The 26,760-nt window shown below is 45.7% G+C and overlaps 2 protein-coding genes across 11 annotated transcripts in view; both read left to right on the top strand.

Annotated features, from left to right (window-relative positions):
* The first annotated feature begins 66 nt into the window (after positions 1-66).
* Positions 67-2,818, top strand: LOC135934418 (asparagine synthetase domain-containing protein 1). Its single transcript, XM_065476140.1, has 7 exons — positions 67-309; positions 623-826; positions 880-1,509; positions 1,566-1,913; positions 1,973-2,155; positions 2,221-2,392; positions 2,453-2,818. Exons 1-7 carry the CDS (start codon positions 241-243, stop codon positions 2,725-2,727), a joined length of 1,881 nt encoding a protein of 626 aa, XP_065332212.1. The 5' UTR covers positions 67-240; the 3' UTR covers positions 2,728-2,818.
* Positions 2,819-3,206: 388 nt separating this feature from the next.
* The window catches only part of mbl (muscleblind), a 28,370-nt gene continuing 4,816 nt past the window's right edge, over positions 3,207-26,760 (top strand). The window contains exons 1-9 of one of the 10 annotated variants that reach the window (XM_065476149.1): positions 3,207-3,568; positions 12,926-13,823; positions 15,660-15,836; positions 15,974-16,171; positions 16,947-17,129; positions 17,778-17,813; positions 17,877-18,018; positions 25,199-25,344; positions 26,256-26,340. In XM_065476149.1, the coding sequence (XP_065332221.1) occupies positions 13,638-13,823; positions 15,660-15,836; positions 15,974-16,171; positions 16,947-17,129; positions 17,778-17,813; positions 17,877-18,018; positions 25,199-25,344; positions 26,256-26,340 (1,153 nt within the window). In that variant the 5' untranslated portion in view covers positions 3,207-3,568; positions 12,926-13,637. Of the gene's footprint in view, positions 3,569-3,652; positions 3,810-4,448; positions 4,630-4,824; positions 4,979-9,764; positions 9,934-12,589; positions 12,811-12,925; positions 13,824-15,659; positions 15,837-15,973; positions 16,172-16,946; positions 17,130-17,777; positions 17,814-17,876; positions 23,109-25,198; positions 25,345-26,255; positions 26,341-26,760 lie in introns of those variants that run through there. The other 9 variants (XR_010574115.1, XM_065476141.1, XM_065476143.1 and 6 more) reach the window with 9 other exon arrangements.

The raw sequence follows: 26,760 nt of genomic DNA, 5'->3' as shown, positions 1-26,760 counted from the left end.
GTGTTAAAAATAATGCTCTTTGGTCTTTGGCTCTCTGAAACATGTGATCTTTAAAAACATAAACAAACGAACACGCCGAGTTTACGAAATTTGTTTCTTATTACCGTCCGTTACTGTCATTTTAAAAATATATCTTACATACTATAATCGCAAGATATTTTAAAAGATATTGTGGCAAAAAACACGGACAGGCAAAAATTATACATTAAACAGTTTAATACTAACTTATTAACAGCGAAAATGTGTGGAATATTTTGCCTGTTTTCCAGCGAGAAATGTTGTGAAAAAAATAATAAACTGCAGAGCTTGGTGAGAAAATCATTCTAACATTACAAAAATATGCAAGTTTCTCCATTCTGTCAATATTATGTATCTATCTACATAAATTTACGAAATTTACGTCATGCATATCTCACTTGTGGTAACATTATTTTTTGTCATTTACTTCAAAACAAATCCAAGAGGGGCTGGTCTTTTGAGAGTAATTAAATTTAAAAACTCGAACAGTACTCGAAATTGAAATTTAAAAAAAATGCAAATTGAATTTTTTGTCCTCGAAATAACGTGTCAAAAGAATAAGCTAACTTAAATGCAAATACTATTTTAATTTTTGCTGTTTCAGAAAAGTCATTTTAAAAGTTCCATACTGGAACGCGGCCCGGATTGCAGCAGTGAGCTTGAATTTAATTTAGAGGGGTGGAATGCTTACTTTTTCGCATCTGTGCTGGGACTTCAAGGAGCAGAAATTACAAGTCAGCCAGCAACCGATGAAGAAGGAAATCTGTTGCTATGGAATGGAGACGTCTTTGGAGGACCCACAATTCCTGTAATGATGTTGCCATGCCAAAATGCCATTTCTGACTCAAAATTATTTAACAGCCAGCAACAAGTGACACTACATTTCTGTCTCAGTCTCTACAGTCTACGCAAGGTTCTCAAAAGGATATTGTCAATATCCTGAGCTCTGTGGAAGGTCCCTGGAGCTTTGTCTATTGGAATAGAGCCACTAAGGAGCTTTGGTTTGGCAGAGATCCACTTGGTAGACATAGTCTTTTATGGAATGCCAAGTGCTCAAGCAATTTGGTGCTATCTTCAATTGGGCATCGTCTAACTGAATTTGAAGAGGTTCCCGCTATTGGGATTTTCCTAGCAAAGTTCTCTGAAGAAGCATACTCAGTGACATTGTTTCCATGGCACAACTTAGACATAAATTGTGCAATTGAAAACTTTCAACTCAACAAGATTTTCAACTTTGAAGTTTCCCCCGACATTATGGCCAAATCAAATTACTGCTCAAACAGTCTTCTGCTACCTGAAAGCTGTGATAGTTTCATTCAACTAGTCAAGGATGGAGCCGATGAGCAAGCAGAGACATTTAATATTGAATCCTTCTATGAAAAACTTCTAAGTGATCCTGAGGTCCTTGCAAGGGTTGATAATCTTATTTTAGAGCTGAAGACTGCAGTCGATGTTAGGTGCAAATTGCAACCAGCCAAATGCAAATCTTGTGTAAGTTTAAAGGCAACTTTTGCCAGTTGATTCTTAAATTTTATTTTTTTTTATAGAAAAACGCTGCGGAAGCATTGGCGTGCAGGCACTCTAGGGTAGCTGTGCTTTTTTCTGGAGGGTTGGACTCCACGATCATTGCTCTTCTTGCACATTTTTGTGTCCCTCCAGGATCTAGTATTGACCTCATAAATGTTGCCTTTCCCTGCTCACAAGCTCAAGTTCCACGCACAAAGGGCAAGAAGAAAGGATCAAAATTTGCAGAGGAGCCCGCAATAGTTGACACGATGGAGCAGCAGTTAATACAGAGTGATCCAAGCTACGAAACTCCTGACAGAATAACTGGGAAAGCCTCTTTTTCTGAGCTTGTGAAAATCGCTCCAGATCGTGAATTTAATTTTGTTGAGGTGAGTTCAGGTCATTGTAATATTTTAATCTGATTATTGAATTCACTAAATTTTTGTAGGTGAATGTCACCAAAGACGAGCTGAAGCTGAAGAGAAATGAGTGCATAGCAGATTTGATATTCCCTTTAAATTCGATTTTGGACGATAGTTTAGGTTGTGCACTTTGGTTTGCTGCTAGAGGCCAGGGAATCAAGCACAATACAGCTGGAACCACTGAAAAGGGCTATGAGTCACCAGCAAACGTAGGGTTTCCAGATCAAATTTTGAAGTATTCAAGTTATAATAAATAATGCTTTATTACTTTCAGGTGCTGCTGCTTGGAATGGGAGCTGATGAGCTGCTAGGTGGATATTCCAAATATAGGAAACAGTTCAGTAAAAATGAAGACTGGTCATCAGTAGCGAAATTATTGGCTCACGATTTGGCTGTGATACCTTACAGGAATTTGGGAAGAGATGACAGGGTAGTGAGTAATTCAGGTTGGTTTCATTCAACTTTTTGATAACTTTCATTGTTTAAATTGTTATCCCGCTAAATAGGTCGCCAGCCACGATTCCCGTTTCTAGCAGAAAACTTTGTGCAATTTATTGTCAATCTGCCTGCGCACTTAAGGACTGCACCATTTGGCTTCTTGCCCTCTGGAGCTGGAGAAAAATTGCTTTTGCGGTTGGCTGCATTCCGTTTGGGTCTCAAAGTGGCCTCAACGGCTCCTAAGAGGGCTCTGCAGTTCGGTTCCAAGATAGCCAATCTGGAGTGTAAAAACGAGATAGGCCACAATGTGTGTTCAAGACTGTTACTATCAGAGGATAATTAATTGTCGCTTTTAGAGCTTAAAATAAATGCGACGCAGAAATTAAAAGTTGTCCTGCGTTTGGACGCTGTGATTTCGCGAAGAGCAAAGATGAGAGGCTAATGTGTTTTATTATAAATCGTTCAAAGAGGCATTAAAGTGCTGTTTCCATGCTAATCTACAGGTGGCTGAAACAGCAGCACATAAAACGATAGCGCAACTTGGCTCTGACGCCATGGCGGCAAGGAGGTCACAAGTTAATTGCTTTTCATCTGCAGTGCCCCCGTCATGTTGGCAATGTCCGTCTGAAACGCGGGTGATTAACCCTGCAGGCTGTGTCGCGCCACACGGACGGCCACCCCCACGGGGCGCCGTGAATTCCGGGAATGCTGCGTGCATGTCGGATCGGAAATCGGTGCTCGCCGCCGATTAATCATGAATGCACGTGCCGCCACAAAGTCTGCCACGCGAACGTTGGCAGCACTGCATTCTGCGATGTCACGCCCTATTTTTTACCCCTCTGCATCTTGCGTTCATTTCTTCTGTCGCCTGTCGCGCCCAGCTTTATCCCGGCCCCACCCAATATAACATATTGTTGAAAAACATCTTGAACTGTCTTGTCCACAACCCGCACGCTTTTCTTAATCAGCAGTTCTCCTCCGCCACCTGCCGAAACAACCGCTGTGAGTCGAACCGAGTGCATTCAGTGTCCTCCAGCCGCCCCCGGAAACATAGACCATACCGTCGTAGTGTGCACCCCAAGAGACACCAAGCAGCCACCGCCGCAGACACCCACCCCGAAACGCGTCACCCAGCAGCCCTTGGGCCGAGCAGAGCGAACAACCATGAGTGAATTTGACTGGCAGTAAGTGAGTGCATTTTATAATCCCACTTTAGTTGGCCAACAACCGCCTGCCTGCCCGCCCGTCCGCCTGCCATTACGCAAATTCGCCTCCAGTCCGCTGCAGGCTGGTGTTCGCGCGCGCCCACCGCATTCGATCCCGACTGCCGACGGCCCTAACGCGCACCACGCAGCGTCGAAATCGGCGTGCTAGCGTTTCGCACGTTCGTCATTCCGCAATTCTCGTCCAACGCGGCCCAGCAAGGTAAGGCCCGAATCGCGTTTCTGTTCGCCAGACCGTCTACTGCAGGTATTGATTTGTCGTGCTCAATGGCGTACGTACACACACTCGCTAACTTGCGTACCATAAACAACGCCCTTCTATCGTGTCGGGCCGAATCGCCCCCCGACGGGCCCCCCGAGCGATTGCAGAAGTTCGCGAAACACTTTCCCTGATTTTATTCCGCAGCAGGGAAAGGGGCGAGCGGTCGCTAAGCAAATCGTTCGGCGCGGTTACCAAAATGGCTTGCTCTCGAAGATTCGCCTCGCGCGCGATCTGACCTTTTAACTGGCAAAGTTCAGAGCGTGTTTCCGAAGCAAAATCGGCCGCCAAGCCAAAGCTTATCGGCGGTGTGAGCGCGCTTATCGAGGCGGCTCTCATTATCACGAAATTAATTTAGCGGCGCACCGTGAGAGAGCGAGACGACCGCAAACCGCGCGCGCGTTATGAATTAATTAAATTATTAATTAGGCGTCATCAGGGGCAGGGGCAATTAGCAGCAAGTGCAGGCAGGCATCATCCGAATGCACCTGGGCTGGCGATTCGCGCGAACGGGGAAATTAGTCGGCGCGCGGAAAGTAGGCCAGTGCATTCACCAACTCGGTCGGAGCGGAGAGCAAGAAGCAATAGCACCTTGAGGCGAGCGAGAGCGTTTGTTCGCGGTGCTCATTCTAATCCGCGCTCGCTGGCGTCTTTGTGAAAAAGTCAGTGGAGGTCGGAGGATGCCGTCGTGTATCAAGTGTCGCCGCTTTCAGCACAGCCGAACCCAACCCCTTGCATTTCTCACCGACTGGCTGCTTCCCACGTAATTCAATCTAACACACAGCTTAAGAAAATCAGCGGGCAGCACAGATTTTTCGCGTAGCGCACGACACACGCCGCGTGTCATGCATTATTTTTATTGTGTCTTTCGCGTTGCTCCGCCAGCGTGTACTTTTCCTTCTCCGCCGACCCACCGACCGACCATTGTGGCGCAGTGCAGACTTTTGAATGTGCGATGCCGTGTTTAGTTAGTTGGTCGCCGCCGCCGGCCAGAGACACACACACACACACAGCTAGCCAGCCAGCCAGCCAGCCGCTTCTTGCTTCGCTGCTGCAAATGTCGCGCGCACCGGCACCGCCAGTGCAGCAGTCGCCCGCCGTCCTCACTTCTTGTGAGTTTCTCGCCCTTTTTGCCGCCCCGTAATTAATGGCATGCAAGTGGTCCTTTCGCGACGTGTGCATTTAAAGAGCGCTGCATCCACTAGGGCACGTTCGCTGCCACTCGCTGCACGGTCGGGTAATTGCCAACCACTGCCACGAGCCGAGGGGTGCACCCGACGCCTTTCGGGGGAGCACCCACACCCACGCGCAGACATACGTCGGGGATTTCCTAATTGTTTTCGCACACGCCGCTTTTCCCTCTTATCATGTCGCCTTGCGACGTAACCTTCAATTTGCTCATCGATTTCATTCGAGTTTGCTTCTTTAGATTGCCATTGGAATTGGAATTTTGAATTCGTAAAAAGTGTAAGACAATTATTTTTATTGCAGCACGAATTTGTTTTCGCTCCATGGCGTATTTAACCGCTTTTACTTTCTACGACTATTCGATCGTGAAAATATCTCACCACTTCCGCAACTTTTGGTCGGGATAAAAATTCCGAAAAAATGGCCACACCGCTTTCTTCCTTGTAATATTTTATACATTTCGTTCTGAAATAGTGTCACGCTTTTCTCTCACTCAAACATTTTTCTGAAACGCGCAATTGATTATTATTTAAGCCCCATCAGCTGGAAAATTTTAGGTCGCACGGTTTCAGCTTTCTCCAACTGTGGAAATGACGGACTAGCCGTCAGCCGCGCAGCCGTAAAAGTAAAGCTGTTCGGCATTGGTTTCCAATGAAGGCGGAGAAACGGATGCGTTGATGTTGCAACTGACTGATTGCTCTTGAGGTCTGATGTTTATCACTTAGTTGCAATTTTGAAGTGTCGTTTCTTTTATATAATTCCAAAAATGTTGTACAATTCACGCTCGTTAAAATTACCGCATGAGCCATGAAATAATTTTAAACTCTTCGGGCTTCAGGTGTTCATAATTTATGTGCAGTGGCAGTGGCGTGCAATTCTGAATATTTGCCAAGCTCAAAATGGAGACGTAACCTCCCAATTACAATAAATAACTGGATGACACTTCCAAGCTAACCAACGATCAGGAAAACAACATTTTTCTTCGCAACGTATCGCGCACTCATCGGGTTGCGGTTTCCCCCTGGAAATTCCGCCCTCGGCCGCGACCCTCAGAAAAATTCTGCCGAGTGCATTAAAAGCTGCCGCCACTCTCTTTATATGACTCCAATTTTGCTGCCGCGTGTTTTTGATGTCGGTGCAAGCGCTTATGCGTGACGCAATTATTTTAATGCCAACGACGACGAATGAATTTGTACACCACACACACAGCCTGCTGTATGAGTCGTGTGTGCATTCGTAAATACACACACACGCACACATAAATGTACATTCCGTCCTGCCTCAGCGGCCTGTGGGGTTTGAATTATTTACTCAAATTTCAGGGCGGGTGAGCGCATTTTTATTGCTCACCCGGGTAATGGAAGTTTGTTTTCAGTGTGCGTTCATTGGTTAGTGCTGCCTCCTTATCAGCCGAGGTGGAAAGGTCAAGTGTGCGCTCATTTTCGCAATTTATCTTGCGCTCTTTATTTCTCTAGAAGCAAGCGACAGAGTGCCGTGTCGCCGCAGCCGTAAATTATTAACTCTGGAATTTTTAATGCGCTTTATCATTCCGGCCAGCGATAGGGCGAGCTTAGCATGTGCTCCCTCCTTTGGGACTGATTTTCGAAGATGATTAATTTATATGACCTCGTTTCCTCGCAGACTCGAACAGGAAATTTGACTCAGTGTGCGTGGTACTGCCTTCCAAACGCTAAATGAAAAACGATCACAAGTTATTTCGTATGAACGTCGAGTTTCGAGAAATTTTCGCTCGGACCCACGGTTGCTATGGTCGCAGTAAATTTTTGTTTAGTGAAGATGATAATGCGTCTTGTAAATAAACAGCAAAATAATGACGAGAGCTTTCACGGCTCGCGACTTAATACCATGCTGATTTTCTAACACAAAAATGCTTTAAGTAGGCTACCCAGGGAGCAAGTGGCACGAATATTTCCACACAAAAAACATCAAAAGTTGAAATCCTTTTATAGCTAGTACTGCAGCAGTTGTAAACCTTATCAATAATAAATACAAAACTTTTTATGAGCGCAGTCTCTTGGCTATCTTTTTTGTCATTCTTAATGCTAATTTTGTAGGTTTTGTGTTGTATCCCCTCCTACTATTCGGAATTTGAATTAGTAAACATTTCACTAGCGATCAACTAAACCATGCCGGGATTAACTCATATGTATTTTTCCAGTTTGTTTGCTGGTTAGAATCCATGACGGAAGCTGATTGTTTTTTTATCAAAAGTGCCAGCTGTAGCATTTACGCCCAGATGAAATTGATCGTTTTCCTTTTCAAGATTATGTCATTGGCCACCGAACGAAACAACGTGAACTTATCGCTCTAAAAATACTCCATTTTTCTGTTCGGAAAACCATACGAACCACCACTGATAGTGTGCAAGTTATCGCTTTGTTAGGAAACGGCGCGATTGCCCTTTCCTGTTTCCACTGCCGACGGTGTGGCGGTTAACCAGAAAATTTCGGCGACGTTTGCGCAATCAGAAGCTCGCTAACTCGCTTCATTATACAACAGCGAACATGAGGACGCAGCTCCAAAAGTGCTGTCGTTTGGTTTTATTAATGCAATAAAAAACACGACGTGCTCTTTAACACCTCTGCGGCACATGAGGAATGTTCTGCGTGCACAAATTATAAAGCACGCATGTCTTGATATATATAAAATGGATCAATTTTCCCACAGATTCATTGTCCATTGGCTTCGTTCCGCGGGCATCGAGTACTCGCGGCATTGCGGCATTGCAGGCAACGGATTTCTGCATTATTAATCGTTTAATCCAGATTTTTTGAGAGTGGCATTGTGCTCTGCGTCGAAGAAAAGGCAGCACCACTAGTAGAACACACACATAATGTAGGCGAGCAAAACAGCAACGCGGCGACGACGGTGGATGGAGAGAAAGAAAGAAAGAAAGGAGTCGCGCGCGCATTGTGTATTCTGGCGTCTGAACAAACTATTATGGCTTCCAAGCCGTATTTTTATGCACTGCACACAGGCCGGCCAGCGAGTGAGCGAGCAAGACGAGCGAATATAAAAGTTGTGTAGTATAATTTGAAAAGTTTATGGCGTTTTTGAGCTAGCGACCTGGTGCATGAATGTAAATATCGCGGCTCACACGTCCTCCCTCGCCGCTTCCAGTCCCTGCTCCCTCAAGCCTCAAGCTGGCTGCCACTCGGAATAAAAATAATATTTATGGCTTCATCCCGAGAAAGGGACACGTTTTTGACGCGTCCCCTGAAAGATGATACAATATTTGAGCGCCGCGCCGTCTAATTAGTTAATGGCCGCGCCGCCTGCCGCCCGGAGAGAAATTGAGCGTCGCGCATAACACAATCTGCCAATTAAGTCTCTTAATCTAATCGCGCCCGCTCCCAGGACAGTGTTTGAACGGTTCATATATATGCAGATGCAGATGGGCGCAAGAAGAGGTGCTTGAGTGCGATTGTCGCCTCCTTAAATCAATGGCAATCTGCCTGATCTCGTCGACAGGAAAAACGATCACCACTCGAGAACCTACCCTCCTCTTCTTGCCACGAGGACGGGGCAAAAACTGTTTCGGTCGCGCCAAGAGGGCATTGCGCGAATATGCACGAGGAGCCGTAATTCTTCCCGGTAGAGGGAAAGTAATTGGGTGAAAGCCTTTTTGCCTCCATTTGCTTTTTGCGTTGCTCTAAATGAGAGTTGGCGCTTAGCTTCTTCAGGGATTGTTTATTTTTTGCATGACAGTAAGCTGCTCAAATGGCAATCCTCATTTAGGGGCATCTCTTTGTTTAGCTCCAGAGCTTATTGGCACGTTGATATTTTCACGGGGTTTTTCATCTTGTTCTTGGTAAATGTCCACAGCCATTTTTTCAATAAATTGGAAAATAACGATTATCCAAACCTGCTTCGATCGGAGATTTAAGGCGACCACAAATATCAGGTTTACACTCTTTGTTCGACCGCAAAAGAAAAATAAAAGCAGTAAATTTGACCTGCATTTTTAGCCGTCCATTTACAGAGACACTTCTCCATAGAAAAGGAACTCATTTAAAAAATATCTCTGCTAAACATAACAGCAGACAAATATAGTTCCTGTCCTTGGCGAGCTTTAAGAACTCTTGAAAGTGGCTTGCTTCTCTTATCCCAAAAAGGCGTTTAAAATAAAGAGCAAAATGTCACAAGATAGTAAACGAGCCATCGGTTCTTTCTAATTAAACTGACCGCAACTTTGTCCGAAAATAACCAGCGGAGAGCGTGTATGGTGGGTAAATCAAACATTTCGAGCGGAAATTCACGCCGACAAAAAACGCTGTCAAAACCGCACGCCGTCGGCAATGCGCCGCCGTAAATAGAGGCGAACACGGCCGGAGCAAGTGACAGGCTAGCATGCACGCTTTTACCGCGTCTCGCTTTTTAATTGGATCGGCTTGGTTTTGCTTGGGCCGAAAAATAAGTGTTATCGTCCGTCAAAGCAAGCCGTTCGACACTACAGCCGTTGCTGGTAAACACACTGACAAGCGACGACCCGAAACTTCCGGCGATAATGTGCTAGAAGCTCGGCAGCGCCACTTTGGCGCGCATTGCTTTCCTCGCTCGCCTGCCTAATTCGACCGGAAAAATTATCTACGAGTCTAGCCATAGCCAGCCAGCGCTGCCGGTTGGCCGACAGTCAGCCAGCCAGCCAGCCAGCAGGGTTGGTTCGTAGTTCGCTCTCTCACACATGCACGAGAGCGTCTTGCCAGCCATATTTCCTCGTGTGCTCGGCGCCAGGCTGGCCCCCGCAGTCGGCACCCGGATCGATCGCGTTTTATTGCTTTGAAATCAAATTAATTATTTCGTGTTGTTCGCCGACGGACGAGGACAAAAGGGGGCTGCAGCTCTTTCTCCATTGCGGGTAATTAGAAAAATTGATTTTGCTCTCGTCACGCTGGCTGCTGGCTCGGAAGTCTGCCAGTAAAGTTTTGCGTTCTCCAGCAGCCAACCGGCTTGCGCGCAATCCATCGACACTTTTCGCCGCCGCCGCTGCCGCGCCTCGTGGTTTATTTAACCAGCAGACTCGCGGAGGGGCGTTTTCGGCCGCAGCGGTGCTCACTCACTCGCCCGGTTCGAGTTACTGGCTGACTCTCCCATTTCCTTGCTCGGTTTGCTCGTTACAACTGAAATTGTCCGGTTATTATACAATTTCTGTTTCACGACCCTTTCCTCTATTTTCTATTCTCGGATTGCCTTTTTTATTATTCATTCCCACTGGCTGCCACCATTTTCTACGACGAACACAGTAGAAAATTTCGCCGCAAAACGCGTCACGTAGTTTGGAGATTAAGGGTCGTGGCCGCACCGTACAGAGAACGAATTTAGGGCCACGCGGTTAGCCGCCACCCATCGTTTTGGAAGTGAGATTGAGGCAAATTATTAAATGCGCCGTTGGCCCCAAAAGTGACTCTAAAAACGCTTTTACCGCACTCAGGTTAACAATTCACTTAAATTTTCAACCACTAAAATGTAGCAGTTTATATCGTTTGGAGGAAAAACGAAAAACACCTCAGGGTAAACTTTTTACGTCAAAAATGATATATCTCACAACATAAATACAATTAAACTTTCAATTTGGGAGTTTACAAAATGATATTTGCATTGCAATAGGAAACATTGGCCCGCCTTTAAAGTGGTCTACAAAATAAACAATGACACAAGGCAACGCAAACAATTAGCACTTATTGTTAGCTGTTATTGTGTAATAAAGATCGGCTGCAGGTAAATCCTAAATTTACTGTGGCTGATTTCGATATTCAATTGTCCATTGCTCTTATCACTGCTATCTAAAGAGATGCTTTCTCAATTAATCATTGCCGCACGGGTTGAGTAAAGCAGTGGCGCAATGCATGTCCGCGCACCCAGAATAATGCAGGTGCGCCAAATTTGAATAAGCATTGCCTCGTTAAGACTGCAGTAAAGATGATTATTCAAAAGATTGCGCATGCAAAGTGGAGCACGGTAATGAAGGGAAAATTTAATAACTTGTAATTACTCGTCCATAGAGCTAGCTGTTACCTAACTGCACGAGCTAGAAATGATTCGCAGCGCTCATAAAGCAACCCTGTGAAATTTGTAAAGCAATCTTTCGCGTGACACTTCCATGTTTGGTGTCAAGTGGCCTGACGGGATGGTATCTGATTTTGCCACATCGTGTCTGGTGAATCGATTACCTTTCAGCACTCGCTAATTATTCAGAGCATCTCGCCGCTTTGCTTGCGACTCTTTTGCTCGAGCGAGGAATCCGTGGCATAAATAAATAAATAAAGAATCGCAGCCAATGTTTTTCTGGCGCGACAGCAACAATTTCTCCTCATTTCAATACGAAATCGGATCGACAGAATTTTGAGTGGATTGATTCGCATCGATTGTCCGGCGCCAGTCTGACTGGCGAGCTAACAAACCGAAAAGGGAAATAGGAAGAGAGCTCACGTAACATATGTACTTTTATTAGATATATACATATATATACATGTGCATGTATATGAACACACGTATAGCGTGTACATGAAGTGCGCATATCGATTTGACAGCCAGCCATGGAGGCAAATTGACCATATTCGGGCGAGCACGCCAATACAAATTATTCTGAAAAACCGGCTATTCCGGTGGGCGGAGATTTCGGTCGGGTGCTTTTAGAATCTGCGGCATTAGAGACCCAATTTCGCAGGAAACTTCACATTATCTCACGGAAAGCATGCCCTTCAAACGCTAATTCTTCCCTTGGCCCTTTCGGAATTTGCATCTTAGCATTCATTGAGATTTTTTCTAATCCGTGGTGTTTACATTTAAGAGCAGCTCCCTGCGTTGAATTGTTTTTGCTAGAAAAAACATTGTATTTTAAATAGAGATCTCTTGCTCAGTTCTGAGAGTGATAAATATTCCAGACTACCAGGATGGCGTTGCCCATGCAGCGTCTCTGATGTGCACGAGAATTAAAAATTAATTATGATTCAAAATTATTTTTGATTTTGCATCAAATGATATTTTGAGCAAATTAAATCTCTGAAGAAGCTGAGCAATCACCCACAATTGAAATTTCGAATTCTCTTTTTGCAAAAGTAATGTTTTTGTAACTCAGCGACAAATAAATCCGCCGTGCGTTTAGAAATGTTTCTTACAATTCAGTAGCCATGAATAAAAATCATGAAATAAGACCTCAATGTTTATTTTCCACATGTCAAAACATCCGCTGAGGCGAATCCAAGTGATATTTATCGCCAATTACTAGATTTGCGGCCGAGTGTGCGATCCCACAGTGTCTATTTGCGAGACCATTTTGAAGAAGTCTTCATCGGTATCGCGATGAGTAAGCCGCACGGAGATCTGATGTCAAGTCGCTCATTGAACGCAGGGCGGCCGTTTAAAATTGGGATGAATATTTTTGAAAGTATTAAAAATACGCTCGTGTGCCAAAGATTCCCGACGTAACGTTATGGAAATAGAATATTAATACGCATGAGTCGAAAATAGCGCGCGCCGCTCTCTCACTCTCTCGCGGCGTCTTCCTCGTCTCATTGCTGCCTCGGTCCCGTCGCTCGTTAGGCGGCTCGCGAGCAAAAATTTCACGCCACGCGCCGCACGCCGCGCGCAATTTGTCCCGATCGCGGATCCGCGTGATTTATCGCCCGAGACTCATTTCAATTTGCGCCTTACGACGGGATGCACCGTTTTTATTGTGTCGTTGCCGCTTTATTGGCCGTAAATCGGTGACGAGAGCCGGTGTTGTGACACGCAGGTATATCGTTCGCTCGAAGCGCGGGGCCATCGGTGCGGCAGCCAACGGCCCGTCGCCACCGAAATAACTCAAAACAAACGACGCAGGACCTAATGGAGTGTGGTTTTTGTTTCAGGAAACTTTGGTTGCCGTGCCATGCCACAAATCTGGGTTTGCCCAAGAAGGTCCACAACCACTGAAGAAGCTTCGCCCGCCAGCCAGAAAGCCATCTCAGCGAAATTGCCAGCAGCAGCAGCAGCACCTGTTTTTTGTGATAAGGAAAGGTTGGCCAAATCTTTCTTGTGAGAAGCCATGATTTTTCTTATAAACACATGAAAACTAGTCAATGTCCTCTATGAGGTGGATTTGTGCCTGAATTTGAGCTCCATAAATGGTCAGCGAAAAAGAATGCCCATTCTAAACACTACAGCAATCAGCATCTCGTTTAAATAATAATCGCCAACTACAAGAAGAAGAGAAGAAGTAAAGAAAAGAAGAAAGAAAACCAAGGACACTCACACAACTCAAACCAACTCTGAAACAAGGCGGGAATGTATTTCCACTAGTATTGTGATAATCTTAGTTTTCCCGATATCTATTTTGCATATACAAACAACAATTTTTGTATTGTGATGACTTTTCTGTATAAGCTGCATTTTTTAAATTTTTAAGCAAGCCATGCGAGTTTTTATAAGTATTTGTTACAAACGCTGCAACTCCGAGTCCTAAAAAGCCGGAGCGCGAACCTCAAGAAGACGAACACAATCAGCCGCGCGTGACGAAACTGCTCTGTGCGCGAGAACTCAGTTGTTGTTTGTGTCAAGACAACTTGGACAACCCGAACAAACATGGCGATGGTCAACATGAACAATCTCCTCAACGGTAAAGACTCGAGGTGGCTGCAGCTGGAAGTGTGCCGTGAGTTCCAGCGGAACAAGTGTTCAAGGCCGGACACCGAATGCAAGTTCGCACACCCCCCTGCCAACGTCGAGGTCCAGAACGGGCGCGTCACCGCTTGCTACGATTCAATCAAGGTGAGTCATCCGCCCGCCCGCCCGCGCTCATTAGAGTCATCTCTTTATTGCCGGCCTCCCGCCATCCTCCTCTCTGCAGTCGAACCGTGGAGAGGCCGAGACCACCGCGCGACCGCATAGGTTGCTGATGCTCTTCGGGCGGCCAGAGCAGTAAAACAAAACCAAGCGAGCGCAAGAAACAGGTTGGCTGGACGGCCCGCGAGAACCGGTTCCACTCTCTCACTCTTTTTGTCTCGCGCGCGATGCAAACTCGTACGTGTTCGTTATGGCAGCACCGACGCCGGCCGGTGCATTGCAATTTTGTAGAAAAAAGCCGATTGCCTTACTCGCGGACAACTTTCCTTTTATGTACTCAATACGCCGGGCGGAGGAGAAGTGTCTCTCGCTCTCGTGCACCAGCAGCGGCAGGCAGCTCGCGAGCATTGTCTACTGCCTTGTCGCGGTTTTCGCTCGGCCGCAAAAATTTGTATGCGTACGGTGGAAGGAGCGAGAAAGAGCCGGGGCGGTTTTTCGGGGCCGACTCGTCGTTCCCATCGCGCAAAAATTGCAAAATCGGTTTCCAAGCCATCGACTGCCTGCGATCGCTCCGCTGGATTTTGGCACAAGGAGAGGGACCGCTAACCGCTTTTTGAGGTCGAGTAGCGAAACCTTCGTGACCACAGAGTCGTGTAATCACGTACCAAGAGTGCTTCCATCATTGTTCAAAATCGGAATGAGCTGAAATTGTGTATAGTCGTTCTCACGTCAGCAGCTTTTCTCCTTCAAACTTCCAATCTGGTTTATGCACTCTGGAAGCTAAATTAAATTAGAGGTCGCCGGGGTTGGTCCTAAAACATGCCTAAATTGCCTTCGTACCTTTCTGCGAAAATAAACTGCTCGTTTCGCGACTTTGAAAATAAATGGCGTCGGAAACGTTGAGGAGATAAATTGACTAGCTGGAAAAATTCCTCGAGCCGTTAGCATTCGTTTCCGTAAAATCGGCTCCGGCGTCATCACTGCTGCTATTCCGAGCTCGCATATTAATTTTAACAATGACTTAAGAGCCGTCGCTGTCAAAGGTTTTATCCGCGGTGACACGTGCTGCGAAAAAATTACGCGTTAATCACTGTGTCGGAGCGAGGGCCAAGTCGAAAGTTTGAATGGACCAGTCGGTCGGGAGGAAGCGGACGCCGGCCCCTTAGCGGGCTAAAATTAATTTAGATGTGCGCGGTGGTGGCGGTGTTAGTAAGCTTTTTATTTAATTCACCGGCCACGCACGCACTCTTTCACACATCTCTGGCAGGCAGTCGGTTGCAAAGGACAAGACGAACGGCCTTTTGAAGTGCCTCGGCCTCCTAGAAATGCTGTTTTATTAATTCGCCTTCCACATTCATTACTGCCGAGTACACCTGGCAGGCGAGCGTCGAGCCAGCGGTGGCAGCAGCGAGCTACATTTTATTAAAATACATAAGCCCTCTCTCTCATGTCTAAGGCTTCGCGGCGTACAAAGTTATTCTTGGTGGGACCCTTAGAAATGACACACGGCCATATCGGGAGGCCCGAATAAATACAAAACCCCGTGCGAGAGGAGAGCGGAGCGAAACCCGCTGCGAGGAAAAGTGGGCAAAAGTTGTGCGCCGCGCGTGGGGGAGGGGGCGGCCGCTGTTTGATTTGCGCTATCAGCAGCGATTGCGTTTACACAGCAAACAGAATACGCGGCGTTATTGTTTTGAAAGACTCGAAAGATCGTGGCCCAGTAGCAATCAATAAAATGGTTTTTTCTGTACCCGTTTTACAACAAGCTGATCGATTTTCAACCGCCAGACCTTGTGACCGAACTTGTTCTCTTTGCCGCAGGGCCGATGCAACCGAGAAAAGCCTCCCTGCAAGTATTTCCACCCTCCGCAGCACCTGAAGGACCAACTGCTGATAAACGGGCGCAATCACCTGGCGCTGAAGAACGCCTTGATGCAGCAAATGGGGCTGGCCCCAGGACAGACCCTGGTGCCGGGGCAAATGCCTGCCTCAGCCGTGGTAAGAATCGTTTTGCACTCTCCCTCTCTCAGTACCGACGCTGACATGCTGTTTTTTCATTCTCCTTTTTTCAATTCACCGGAATGGTTTGTGTAGTGCTGACTTTTAATTGAATGTTTTCTTTTTTACTTGTGTAGGCTGGTAATGCTCCCTTCCTGGGTATCCCTGCTCAGGTGGCTGCTGCAGGTTCCTTCTCCCCTTTTTATACACCAGGTTCCTCAGTCCCCACTGGACTACTTCCCGTAATACCTGCTGATAACTCTGCCTCACAGTTGGCAGTCATGCCTCAGGGCGTCACTGGTCATCAAAAAATAGCTCGATCAGATCGTCTTGAGGTAAGATTTTTGCATTCTTCACCGACTAATCGAACGACTAACGCAATCAATGACTAACTTACTTATCAACAAAAGTGAATGCCTGTCTAATGGGATGAGAATATCTTATACTTCTTTTGCATGCGACTTGAACCAACCGTACATATTTAAGTAGGGAAGGGGTCTCTTACATTTGTATGGTTTCCTTATGGTTTCAGTTTGCTCTGACTACTTTATCTGATGATTTCACTTCACAGATGAGCATTTTCTTGGCCCTGATCGCCAGATTTAAATGAGACCCACGTGACAAAATTATGACTTTGCTGGTGCTGGTAAAACGCCCGCCGCATGAAAAATTGAAACGGACTTTATAAACACTCGAATCTAAAAACCAGAATCGCCCTCACCGAATCCGCTGAATGTATTATGTTGTAGCAAGTTTTTCGCAGTCGACGCAAAAACAACAAGCTCAGCACAAAAAGTATCCATTTTACATGCAAAGTAATTCAGGCTCAATGACAAATCGCCCTCCCGCGCCGGAGTGAAAAGTGTGCGTCAGCATCAGAATTTTGGCCGACGGTCTCATTTGAATCGCAGGGCTCTCTCTATTTCTGACCCCGCCGAAATAATAAAGCTTTCTACACCGAGTTCTCTTGTGTTTGTTTGCTTGCGCTGCTTTGTCTGCTGGATGGCTACGGAATGGGACGCTGCTTGAACAAAAAATTGGTGTGCCGCTTGGCTGTGTCGAAAAACTCTGCATGTAACACTCACTCACTCTCACCCCGCCAATTAAAAGACTGCATCAGCTGCTGACATTGCATTGCCCAACTCTGAATCCACCCCAGTAATCCACCAGAGCTCAGATAACGCATTCCAAATGTTGTCTGCTGAAACTAAAGCAAATAGAAAGCGACCTGCACCGCCGTCCGCACCACTCGCAGTTCTTAACGCTGGATTGCCAGAGGATACCCTGCAAATGGTACACAGTCACATTGAGCGATAACGCTGCCTTGCGTGGGGACAGGTCTGGGGCCGGCTCCTGGGGGTGCTGCAAATCACACACGATGGACACCCTCTGGATCCAATCAAACGCCCCCCGTTGGGGATCGGCTCCGAGCTGCCGCCACTCAATATAACTTAATGAGAGCCAGCCTTTCGTGCTAGCACCTCTGTGCTCGCGTATTTTTCTTCCTCTTTTTTTTCGGCTCCGTCACACATTTTGCCATAAAGAATCGAGTCGAGACTTTTTCTCCCTCCAACGCCCCGATTCGATATTCCTGCATAATGAGCGAGCGTTGTCTGCAAAGTTACGTTTCCCCCCTTCCGTGACTCTGTGGTGTTGGGACTGAAATTTTTGCATGGCACTTTTTGCAGTGGTCTAATGCCTCATTATTTTCTTTGCACTCATTTTTCTTTCTCGGAATGAAATTATCGGGTCGCCTGCTCTACTTTCCGGCATTTCGTTTTGCGACTGGCGATAAAAGCCAAGAGTCGTTACAAAATTGAAGTTTTGCCTTTGGGCGGTTCCAAATTTTCACGGAGCATGCAATCGCGCGCGACCCGCCCCTGTGCAAAAATGACGTGTTCACGCAATTTTGATCTAATCCATGCTGTTGACGATTTGTAGGTGGACGTGAAGTCACTGGGCAATTTTTACTACGACGTAAGTAATGCGGTAGCAGGAGAGTGCGTTGAAAACAAAACCAAGTTTGTGCTCTATCCGCAGGCATTTACTGGAATGGCAGTTCCCTACAAGAGAGCAGCCACTGACAAGTCAGGTGTGCCTGTGTACCCGCAACCAAGTGGAAATACACTCCAACAATTGATGACCCTGCAACAGCAACCCGCTTCGTATATTCCTGTAACGTGTGAGTATTCGAGCAGTACCGGTGGTACGACCAACCCGCAGGCCTCTTCCTCCCATGTTACTACAACAAGCACCACTGCTTCTGCCTTGATGATCACAAACTCTATGGCCTCTGTTTCCTCCTCCGCATCCTTAACCCCTTCCGCAAGCACACCTACTACGTTGGCTACTAATTTCCCTCTGGTCAACAATACCGAAGGACCCGAAGAGAGTAAAAACCCCTCACCCTCACTGTTGCCACAGTCTTTCATTGAAAACAGTCTGCAACAACAGCAGTCGCAACAGCAGAAGCCAACGGAGAACGGAAACGACGACGAAAACGAAAAAAACAATAATGTAACCGAGACGCTTGACGTCTCGGCCTACTACCAACAGCCCAAAGTGTCGCAGGCGAGCGCCATCACGAGTGTCGCGCCTTCCATAAGCCCTATGACCGCGTTGAACTATACCGGAGTTGCCCTTAACAAGCAGATGATCAATCAGACTGCCCGACTGCCGTATCAGTCGGTGGCCGCGGCCAATCAGGCCTCTGCGCAGAACGCCTTCTCGCAGCAGCTGCTGATGCGGGCCAACCTAAACGCGGCGGCTGCGGCCGCCGCCGCGGCCGCCCCGTCGGCGGCGGCTAACTCTCAAATGATGCAGTCGGCCATGAACATGTCCTACATGAACCCGTTCATGGCGGCCCAGCAGCAGCCGCGCCTGCTGCTATCGCCGCAGATGCTGAACCAGTTCGGGATGATGCAGCAGATGTCGCAGCCGCACGCGCACCACAGCTTCATGCAGTCGGCCCAGCTGCACCACTACCACCCGTACGCGTTGCCGCTGGCCACCGCCAGCGGCCAGCAGGCGGTCGGCTCTACCCCGCAGAGCGTGGCCGCCGCCGCGCTCTCCTACAAAAAGATGAAGTCCATCTAATGCAGATGCCGACTGACGCTTTCTGTAGTAGTAGTAGTCTCGCATTTTGTGCCATACACGAAACCGGGGGAGGCGGTGCAGGTGGGCCGGCCGCTTTCGCTGCATGCGGCCTTGCAAAATAGCCAGCAATTTCGAAGCCGACCGCACAGTCGCATCAAATTGTATTTTCGTAATTTTACTGACTCGCAAAAAAGTACAAGGGACGCAGTTTTATAAATTTGCCACGGATGCCATATTTTTCCCGACGAAACTCACTCGTTCGTTCGTTATTTCATTCATTCACTTATTGCTTTACAATTAATTAGCCTAATTTTGTGTAGTTTGTTGAGTTCCTGCCACTGGCTTGAATCTACCTACCCCCTTCCCTCCCCCCCAAACTGAATCGAAGAGAACTTGTAGATTTTAGAGAGATGCTTTGAATGTGCGTACGACGACGTTTAACAACTTAACCACTAGCAGTTAGTTGAATTGCGATTCTCTCGTGTACCCTCGCTCTATCCTACTCGTGAAAAATCCTATTGAGATGATCGTCTGCTTCAATTGTAATCCTGCCCGTTTTTGCGCGCGCCCCTCTCATGATCGTCTTATCTTCCTACAGACGCGTAGTTCACAAAATTTAGGTCTCAATATTATCAATTCTCCTTCCCCTTTAGTTCCTCCTACTACTAGTCTATTTAGGGAAGTAATTTAATATTGTGTTTGTTTTTTTAATCATTTTAAATTGTCAATGCGCGCTGGATGACCATCATTCGTTATCCTCCCCTCACCCTTTTGGTAATCGAAACGACCATCAACTAAATTTAACGCGAAAACTTATACCTTGCACAGGGTAGCTGTGATAATAAAATGATTCTACAACAAACTGCAGTCTCAGTTCGTGGAAAAAGAACCTTGGGCGAGAAGCTGTTGTTTAGACTCTCATCATCTGCTTTCAAAACCAGCCGGCTTTAATTGATTTCTGGGCACTCCTGTTCCATCCGTTGATCCTTAACAAGGAAATTAATCATGCAAACGTTCTCAAGTGCTTGTGGAAGGTGGCTTTTGTTGGAGACACACAAACTTGCTTGATCGCTTGATTCCATAGACGGGCAGACATACTTTGTCAAATCGAAATAGTTGTACAAATAATACTGCGGGCATGAAAAACTTGGCTTTCACATTATACTCGGATAAAATGAATGATTAACCCAAGATGCATTTATTGTGACAAATTCCACTGCGCCTTGGCACCGTACACACTACTTTGTTAATATTTTTATCACAAACGCTAATGCTTTTACTGATGGTGTTTGACTCCGCATAATTCACTCTGTTTGATTCATTAATTGCCACGAGAGCGCAGAGCTGCAGAGCTTTTGACCCAATTCACAAATCTCACAAAGAGAGGAACTGCAGACGAAAAAAGCGAAAGCAAAAACAAAAAACCAAACGCAAAGGCAGATCTCGCATATTTTGCCTTGAATGCCAAGTTTGAGCGTTGATGTGAAGTTTTAAGAGACGGTGAAAATTTTATGTACGAATTATTATAATATAATTATTACTGTTGTGTAGTCATTAAAAATTATGTGATAAATTGCGTGAGAAGAAATGATGCCGACGGCGGCATGCTAAAATTATTGATAGCCGAGTTTAACTTTCAAAATTTGTTGTTGGTATAAAGTAATTCTTCAGTTCAATTGTAACGAGTTTGAATTACTTTCCTCTTGAATTTATTCGTGGATAGATTTGTTGCATTTGTTGGTGTTAACATTTACTGATAACTGATTTGTTTTTGATCTGGACGAGTTTTATATAACGAGGAAAAAGTGATTGAACTTAACAATTATATAAGTCACAGCACCGCAAATATATTTTCTAATACTGAAACACACGAAGTAAAAAATAATAATCCATTTTGATACATTAAAAGCGAAAAAAAATTGGTCCGAGAGATGAAAGTATTTCCATACAATGTAGGCCTGAAGCTTTGATTTGTACTGTTCCTACGCGAACTATATTGTATTGTTAAAACATGTCTCCTAGGATTTTAAGTATTTCACTTTACTAGTTTGTAACGAAATGAGTTTCACACTCGCGTCGAGGCTGGTGGACACGCATGTCACTCGGAAATGGGAGCGGCTCGATCGGCAGACTCCAAAATTCGCCTTATATTTTGTGACGTGACAGTTATTTTTGAAGACAATAATGATATCCGAAAATCTGTGAAAGTAAACGCCGTGTCAGCCTGAGGAAGCGGATCGTCCTCGAAAGGGCACCTGTCGCCAGTCTCGCGCGTCCAAGTAGCCATTATCTCTAAACAATCTACACAAAGCGCGGGGTCCTGGAGAGCCCGCGCGATACTCTATGTTCAACAAACAATGATGTGTGTGTATATAATATTGCCGCAGTTAACTAGCGAAAAATGCTGTAGTTTAACGTAGAGCCAGAAAGGGAGAAAAGAAAGTTCGTTAAGTCCGTAGATGAATTATTGCATTGAAGCAACAACATTCGAGTTTAAGAGTAAAGGAATCATGTGCCTCTTGCCTTTTTTCATATTAGTTTTATTTTCACGTGCGTAACATAACACTACCGCATTATATACAGATACGAAATGATGACGACATGATGGTGTAATATTAATATCGTTTTATTTTTAATCGTGTAAGGTAGTACGTAATGGAAATAACCCTAAGGCCGAGTGGCTGTCGTATGGGGCTATCTTGAAAGAATCGATGTGATGCAAGAGGATTTCAATAATTGCGATTTAAATTTTTCAGTTGCTTTCAAACGTTTTTAAGAAAGTTGAACAAAGTCGTATCATTGAGGCACCACGAACGGTTTTTTCGTGTTTGGTCAAGGAATTATTCGTGATTAAAACTTAAAATTGTCCCCCGTTTTCGCCAGGGACGCAAAAAACGCGAACGGTTTGTGTTAAAAATTCGGGCTATAATATATTTATAATTTTGTGACAGTGCCTTTTATTTTTGTGATTGTTGATTCGAATAGGCTGCAAAAGAAAACTTTTGGGTGTGGAAAACAGAACGATTTCTGAAAATTTTGAGGAGAGCAAAGTTCCTCTCGAATTACACACCACACACATCATTTCGTACAACGCAAAGAAACCCAAATTTTTGTGTGAAGATTCGGATTGTGCGGCCGCCCAGAGCCTCTTTTAGGCAAAATTGGACGCGTGCGAAAGCACTCCGGGCGGCCAGTTCAGGACTGTGATATCAGAATGAAATTTTCAAACACTTCTTTTTCATTCCAAGAGGCGGTGCCCGCCGCTGAAACTTAACGTGTGTTTGTTAGTCGTATCGTAACTTATGATTTTTGTCTGACGAAAAGTGGCAACCAATTGTCCCCTCTAGACCTCTCACTACTCGAAAGAAATGAAAAAATTTCCAATACTTATTGTTGATCAATGTACTGCGACATGATTTTATTGATTGATTGATTGATTGATGCTACACTCTGCTACAGCTACCATAGGCCACATAATTACAGTTGTTCATGTATTTGTAGATCACGCTTTGCTAAAAATTGGCACGAGTTCCACTCCTTGAATTAGCTTTTCCCTATTTATATATGATTGCTCTCACTTTGCCCTGATTAATTGCATTCTGACGCACACCAAGGACAGAAAGACTCCTTGTTTGTACAAGACCAAGCTAGACAGTCTCAAGCTTCTTCTGCTCTACCATACATTTATATAAAATCCACGCAACCATCCTGCTGCATTATTATAATTATTATATAGAGAGAGGGAGAAATCAACGTGTTTGTAAAAGCAGATATAAAAATTTATTATACAAGTGCCTATCTTTAATAATTGTGAGAGATCGTACCCGATGCAATTAAGTTGTTGAGGCAAAGTGTTTGATTTGTTTTATTTTCTGAGCTATTGCGTGTTGTTCCTGGTGCTTTAAGCTTTGTTGCAAGTGCATGGGTGAGCCAAAAGGTTCGAGAGAACTGCTTCCTTAGTCGAGAGACAGACAGACAGACGAGAGTCGGCACACAATTTCACACGATGCATTCATAGCAGAGCCGCCGCTTTTCTATGACGCGAAAGCAAGCAAAAGCTAGAGGGCTGCAGGCGCGCGCGACTTTTTGGCTCGTCCGCACTTGACCATGTCTTGTATCTCGTTTTTCCTTTTGGATGGCCCCAGTATTTTGGAAATAATAATTGCCTGATATGCATGAATATTTGTTTTATTAATGCTTCAAACTCCTAGCTCCAATCTCCTTTTTATGACACACAAACCAAGCCGCCCTTGAATTCAAATTTTCAACGTTTTGCCATGCCAACGCCTGGTTGCCAGCCAAAATTGCATGCCACTCTTTCTCTCTTCATAATCCGGCACCTGGCCGGAATTTCTCCCGTCTACTTCACGGCAATTTCATTGGCGTCCTCATTTGTTTTTCACTGTCATACATGCGTACATTCTATATATTAAACAATTTACTCTTAATTAGCAGTAGCTTCGTGTCCAGACGAGACTATGTCTTTGTGTTCGCTGTAAATATGGCGAGTTATGGCGGTGGCATGGCTGAATTTTGAGAACGGCGCACCTTGTTGTTGGACCTTAGCGTGCTAAAACAGTGGCATTGATTTTTAATTAGACTAAACCTCATTGCATAGAAATGAAGCATAATCAGCCACGAGTCTAGTTCTCAGTCCGCTTCTGACGCTTCTTCAAAAGGACAGGCACGGTCGAAAGGGCTCTCATGCGCTTTTATTCTTTCAACTACATTTTAGTCTAGACAAAAACGCTGCTTCGAACTGGTGAAATTAACGCCGCGCAGGCACGCTACAATGTGTTTTGTCTCTCTCCACTCTATTTTAACCGCCGGTGGAAGGAAAGCTTTGTTAAATAAATATATAAATAAAAAAAATCGAACTTTGCGCGATGAATAACCAACCAGTAACATAAAAGACCGCTTTCCGTTCGCCATTGGGCCGGGGTTTCGCCATTTTTCCTGCTGCACAGACCTTAATTTCACCAAACAAAAGCTGTCGCTGGTGCTGCCGCTGATCTTGTCAATGGGTCGATTTAATCGCACACCAACCACACGCTCTCTTTCGCTCACACTCTCAGAACTATGAAACATGCGAGCAAACGCAGCGCTCCCTTTTATTTTTTGCTCAGTCAGAAGGAAAACGGAACAGGAAGGTCCTTGGTGCGCCGCCCTTCGTTGCCAAATTACAATCGAAGAAAAGAGAAAAAGAATGGAAAAGTGAAAAGAGGAAATACACTCAAACTGTCTCTCTCGCTCTCTGGGGAGCAAAGTGCGCAAACTGCCACGAGATCATATATATACTATAGACTATTATTCTGCTGCTGTTGTTGCTGCTGCCGCCGCCGCCGGTGATAATTGCAAGAGCCAATCGTCCCTGGCGAGAGCCGCGGAGTAGCGAAATGCGCTGCCGCCGAGAAAGAAGAGGAAAGACTGCAACGCACCCCTGCAGACTGCTGGCACCCCTCAACCCCTGTCTCTGCGCAAAATCTCATTGCATGCTTTTGATTGTCCCGCTGCTGAATTATTATCTCTAGTTTTTCGTACCACTCGCCACTGGGAGTTTTGCGATCGTCCCTTCTGCTGCTGTTGAGCCTTTTTGCCCCCACGTTTTAACGAGACCCTCTCTCGCTTGTTTGGCCCCCGGGGGCCGACTCTTGAATGCGACAAGTTCTAATTAGAGTCGGCTGGCTTTCCGGTTGGAAACGCACTGAGGCTTGCCCTTCGCACAATTATCCGTTTCCTTTGCCTTTTTTAGTTTTCGTTTACTTTCCAGCAAGATTCAAATTAGGTTCTTGGATTTTAATCTAAGCAGTTGCAAGAGATTTGGTACAATTATCCTAATTTACCCGTTTTTTCTCGGAGATTTGCATAGCTCTTGAAAGAAAGTTACGCCTTTTGGTAGAACATTATTTCCTTCTCCCCCTGCTCGCATTTACAAGTATGAATTTTTATCTCACGCACCCTCTTCTCACACTCATTTGCATAGCAGATTGGCGCACACCGTAGTTAAGCTCAAGTAAAAGTCTCATTTGCCATAGCCGACCTGTTTCGAGGGCCGAAAATCGATTACCCGCGGCACTCGCAGACAAACAGGCCGGCTTGATATATATACATCCATTTTAACAAATCACAAATCACGATTTATTTCTGTTCTCTATGTTTCTGCATGCGAATGCTAAATCTCTCTCATCGTGGACGACGGAATCTGCATGCCGCCTTGCGTTTCTTTGCCTTTTGCCTTGGTTTCGGGCTGCATTTGTCTCGCACAGTGCTTCCAACGGTCACGCAGCAGGCGACCAGCGGGCCCGCGCAGGGTCTCATGGTCCAGTCGGCCCTTAACCAGGCCGAAAAGATCTCCTTCACGCCGCTAATTAGCAATGCCCACTCGGTCGTGTACACAGACGCGGAAGGACAGGTACAAAAACAAACGAGCGTAACTAGAGAGCTGCTTTCTGCCCCTGCAGCCAGAGCCGGCCAACAATAATTATTACATACATATTGCAGTAGTAGAGCCGTCGAGGCCGCGTTCCCCGCATCGCACCCACACACACACGTGTTGCACATACTTCTTGCCAGCAGTACAAACTTGGTTGGAGTTCTCGGCGTGAAAAAGCCGAGGCAAAGTTGCTTTCCGCAGTTCAACAGCTGCTTGTTTTGTTTGGCCATTTTTGAAAAAAAAAAATAACACCGACGTGCCTACCAGCAAAATTTCGATTGCGAAAATTCAAAAGAGTTTCATTTCTGAACATTCGATTGGAAGAAAACAGAAAACGAGAAAAAAACATAAGCGTAGTGTGTAGTAGTGTTTGGCTTGAATCCCAGTTTCGCCACTGCTTTGGGTGCTTTCAACGGGCAATATATCGGCAGCTAATAAAAGTAGGAGTTTGAAGAAGTTTACGTTCTTTCTGTACATACACACACCAACAACAAGAATAAAACAAACCGGACACGGAAAGCGGGCCACACACGAGACACACAAAATTACTCTCTTTTTTTGCCAGACAGACACGATAAATTATATTGCAACGTTTTCCCGCAGTTTTCGCTTCTCAGTGTTAGAAAAGAGTTGCTGACTGTTTGTTATTCATTATCTACAACTTTCCATCTGCATGCGCGTGTTATTCTGCAGCAGTTTTTTAACACCACCACCTCCATTATGAGCTCACTCTAATTGGAAACGCAGTGAATATTAATTAATTTTTGGTTGGAGTGTGTTTGCCGCACTGATCTTGTGTTTGATGCTCTTCTGTCTCTCAGTGGTTCCAAAACCAATGTGCTGCGGCTTGCAAGGGTATTGATGAGGGGGTTTTCATGTTTTGATTGTAGTTGCTGGACACCCTCCCGGTTTGCCAAGATTTTAGTCGAAATTGTTGCAAGAGACCGGCCTGCAAGTTTGTTCATCTCACAGAGAGTAAGTTTAGCGCGAACAACGTTAACAGCAATCAGTGCCCGGCGAAGCGTTCGCCCTCTCTCTTTGTCAATTGTTCGCTCCGATCAGCGTCGCGGGCCGCAAACCGATCCCTTTGATTCGGAGGTATGCAACCCGCACGGTGTTGGTGCTCAACTGGTTGCCTATAATATCGAACCGTCTACAAGTTTGAGCGCCGCATGAAATATTCACCTGGCGTGGGCGTCGTTTTTGCGTTCTCCGCCCGCGTAATCCGTCCAGCTTCTGCTGCTCGTTTTTCCCTCTCGGAACGTTCTCCCTTTCACTCACTTAGTGCCGTTCTAATCCGCTTGGCCCGGGGTCACTTTCAAACTGCCCATGAAAACTTAATTGCCGCTCGAGACAAACTTGAGGCCTCACACACTCTCGCAAAAGACACAGTTT

The sequence above is a fragment of the Cloeon dipterum genome, chromosome 1 (assembly GCF_949628265.1).
Source record: "Cloeon dipterum chromosome 1, ieCloDipt1.1, whole genome shotgun sequence".
NCBI classification, from domain to species: domain Eukaryota; kingdom Metazoa; phylum Arthropoda; class Insecta; order Ephemeroptera; family Baetidae; genus Cloeon; species Cloeon dipterum.
Note: the sequence above shows the minus strand (reverse complement) of the source record. Positions and strands in the feature narration are given on the sequence as shown.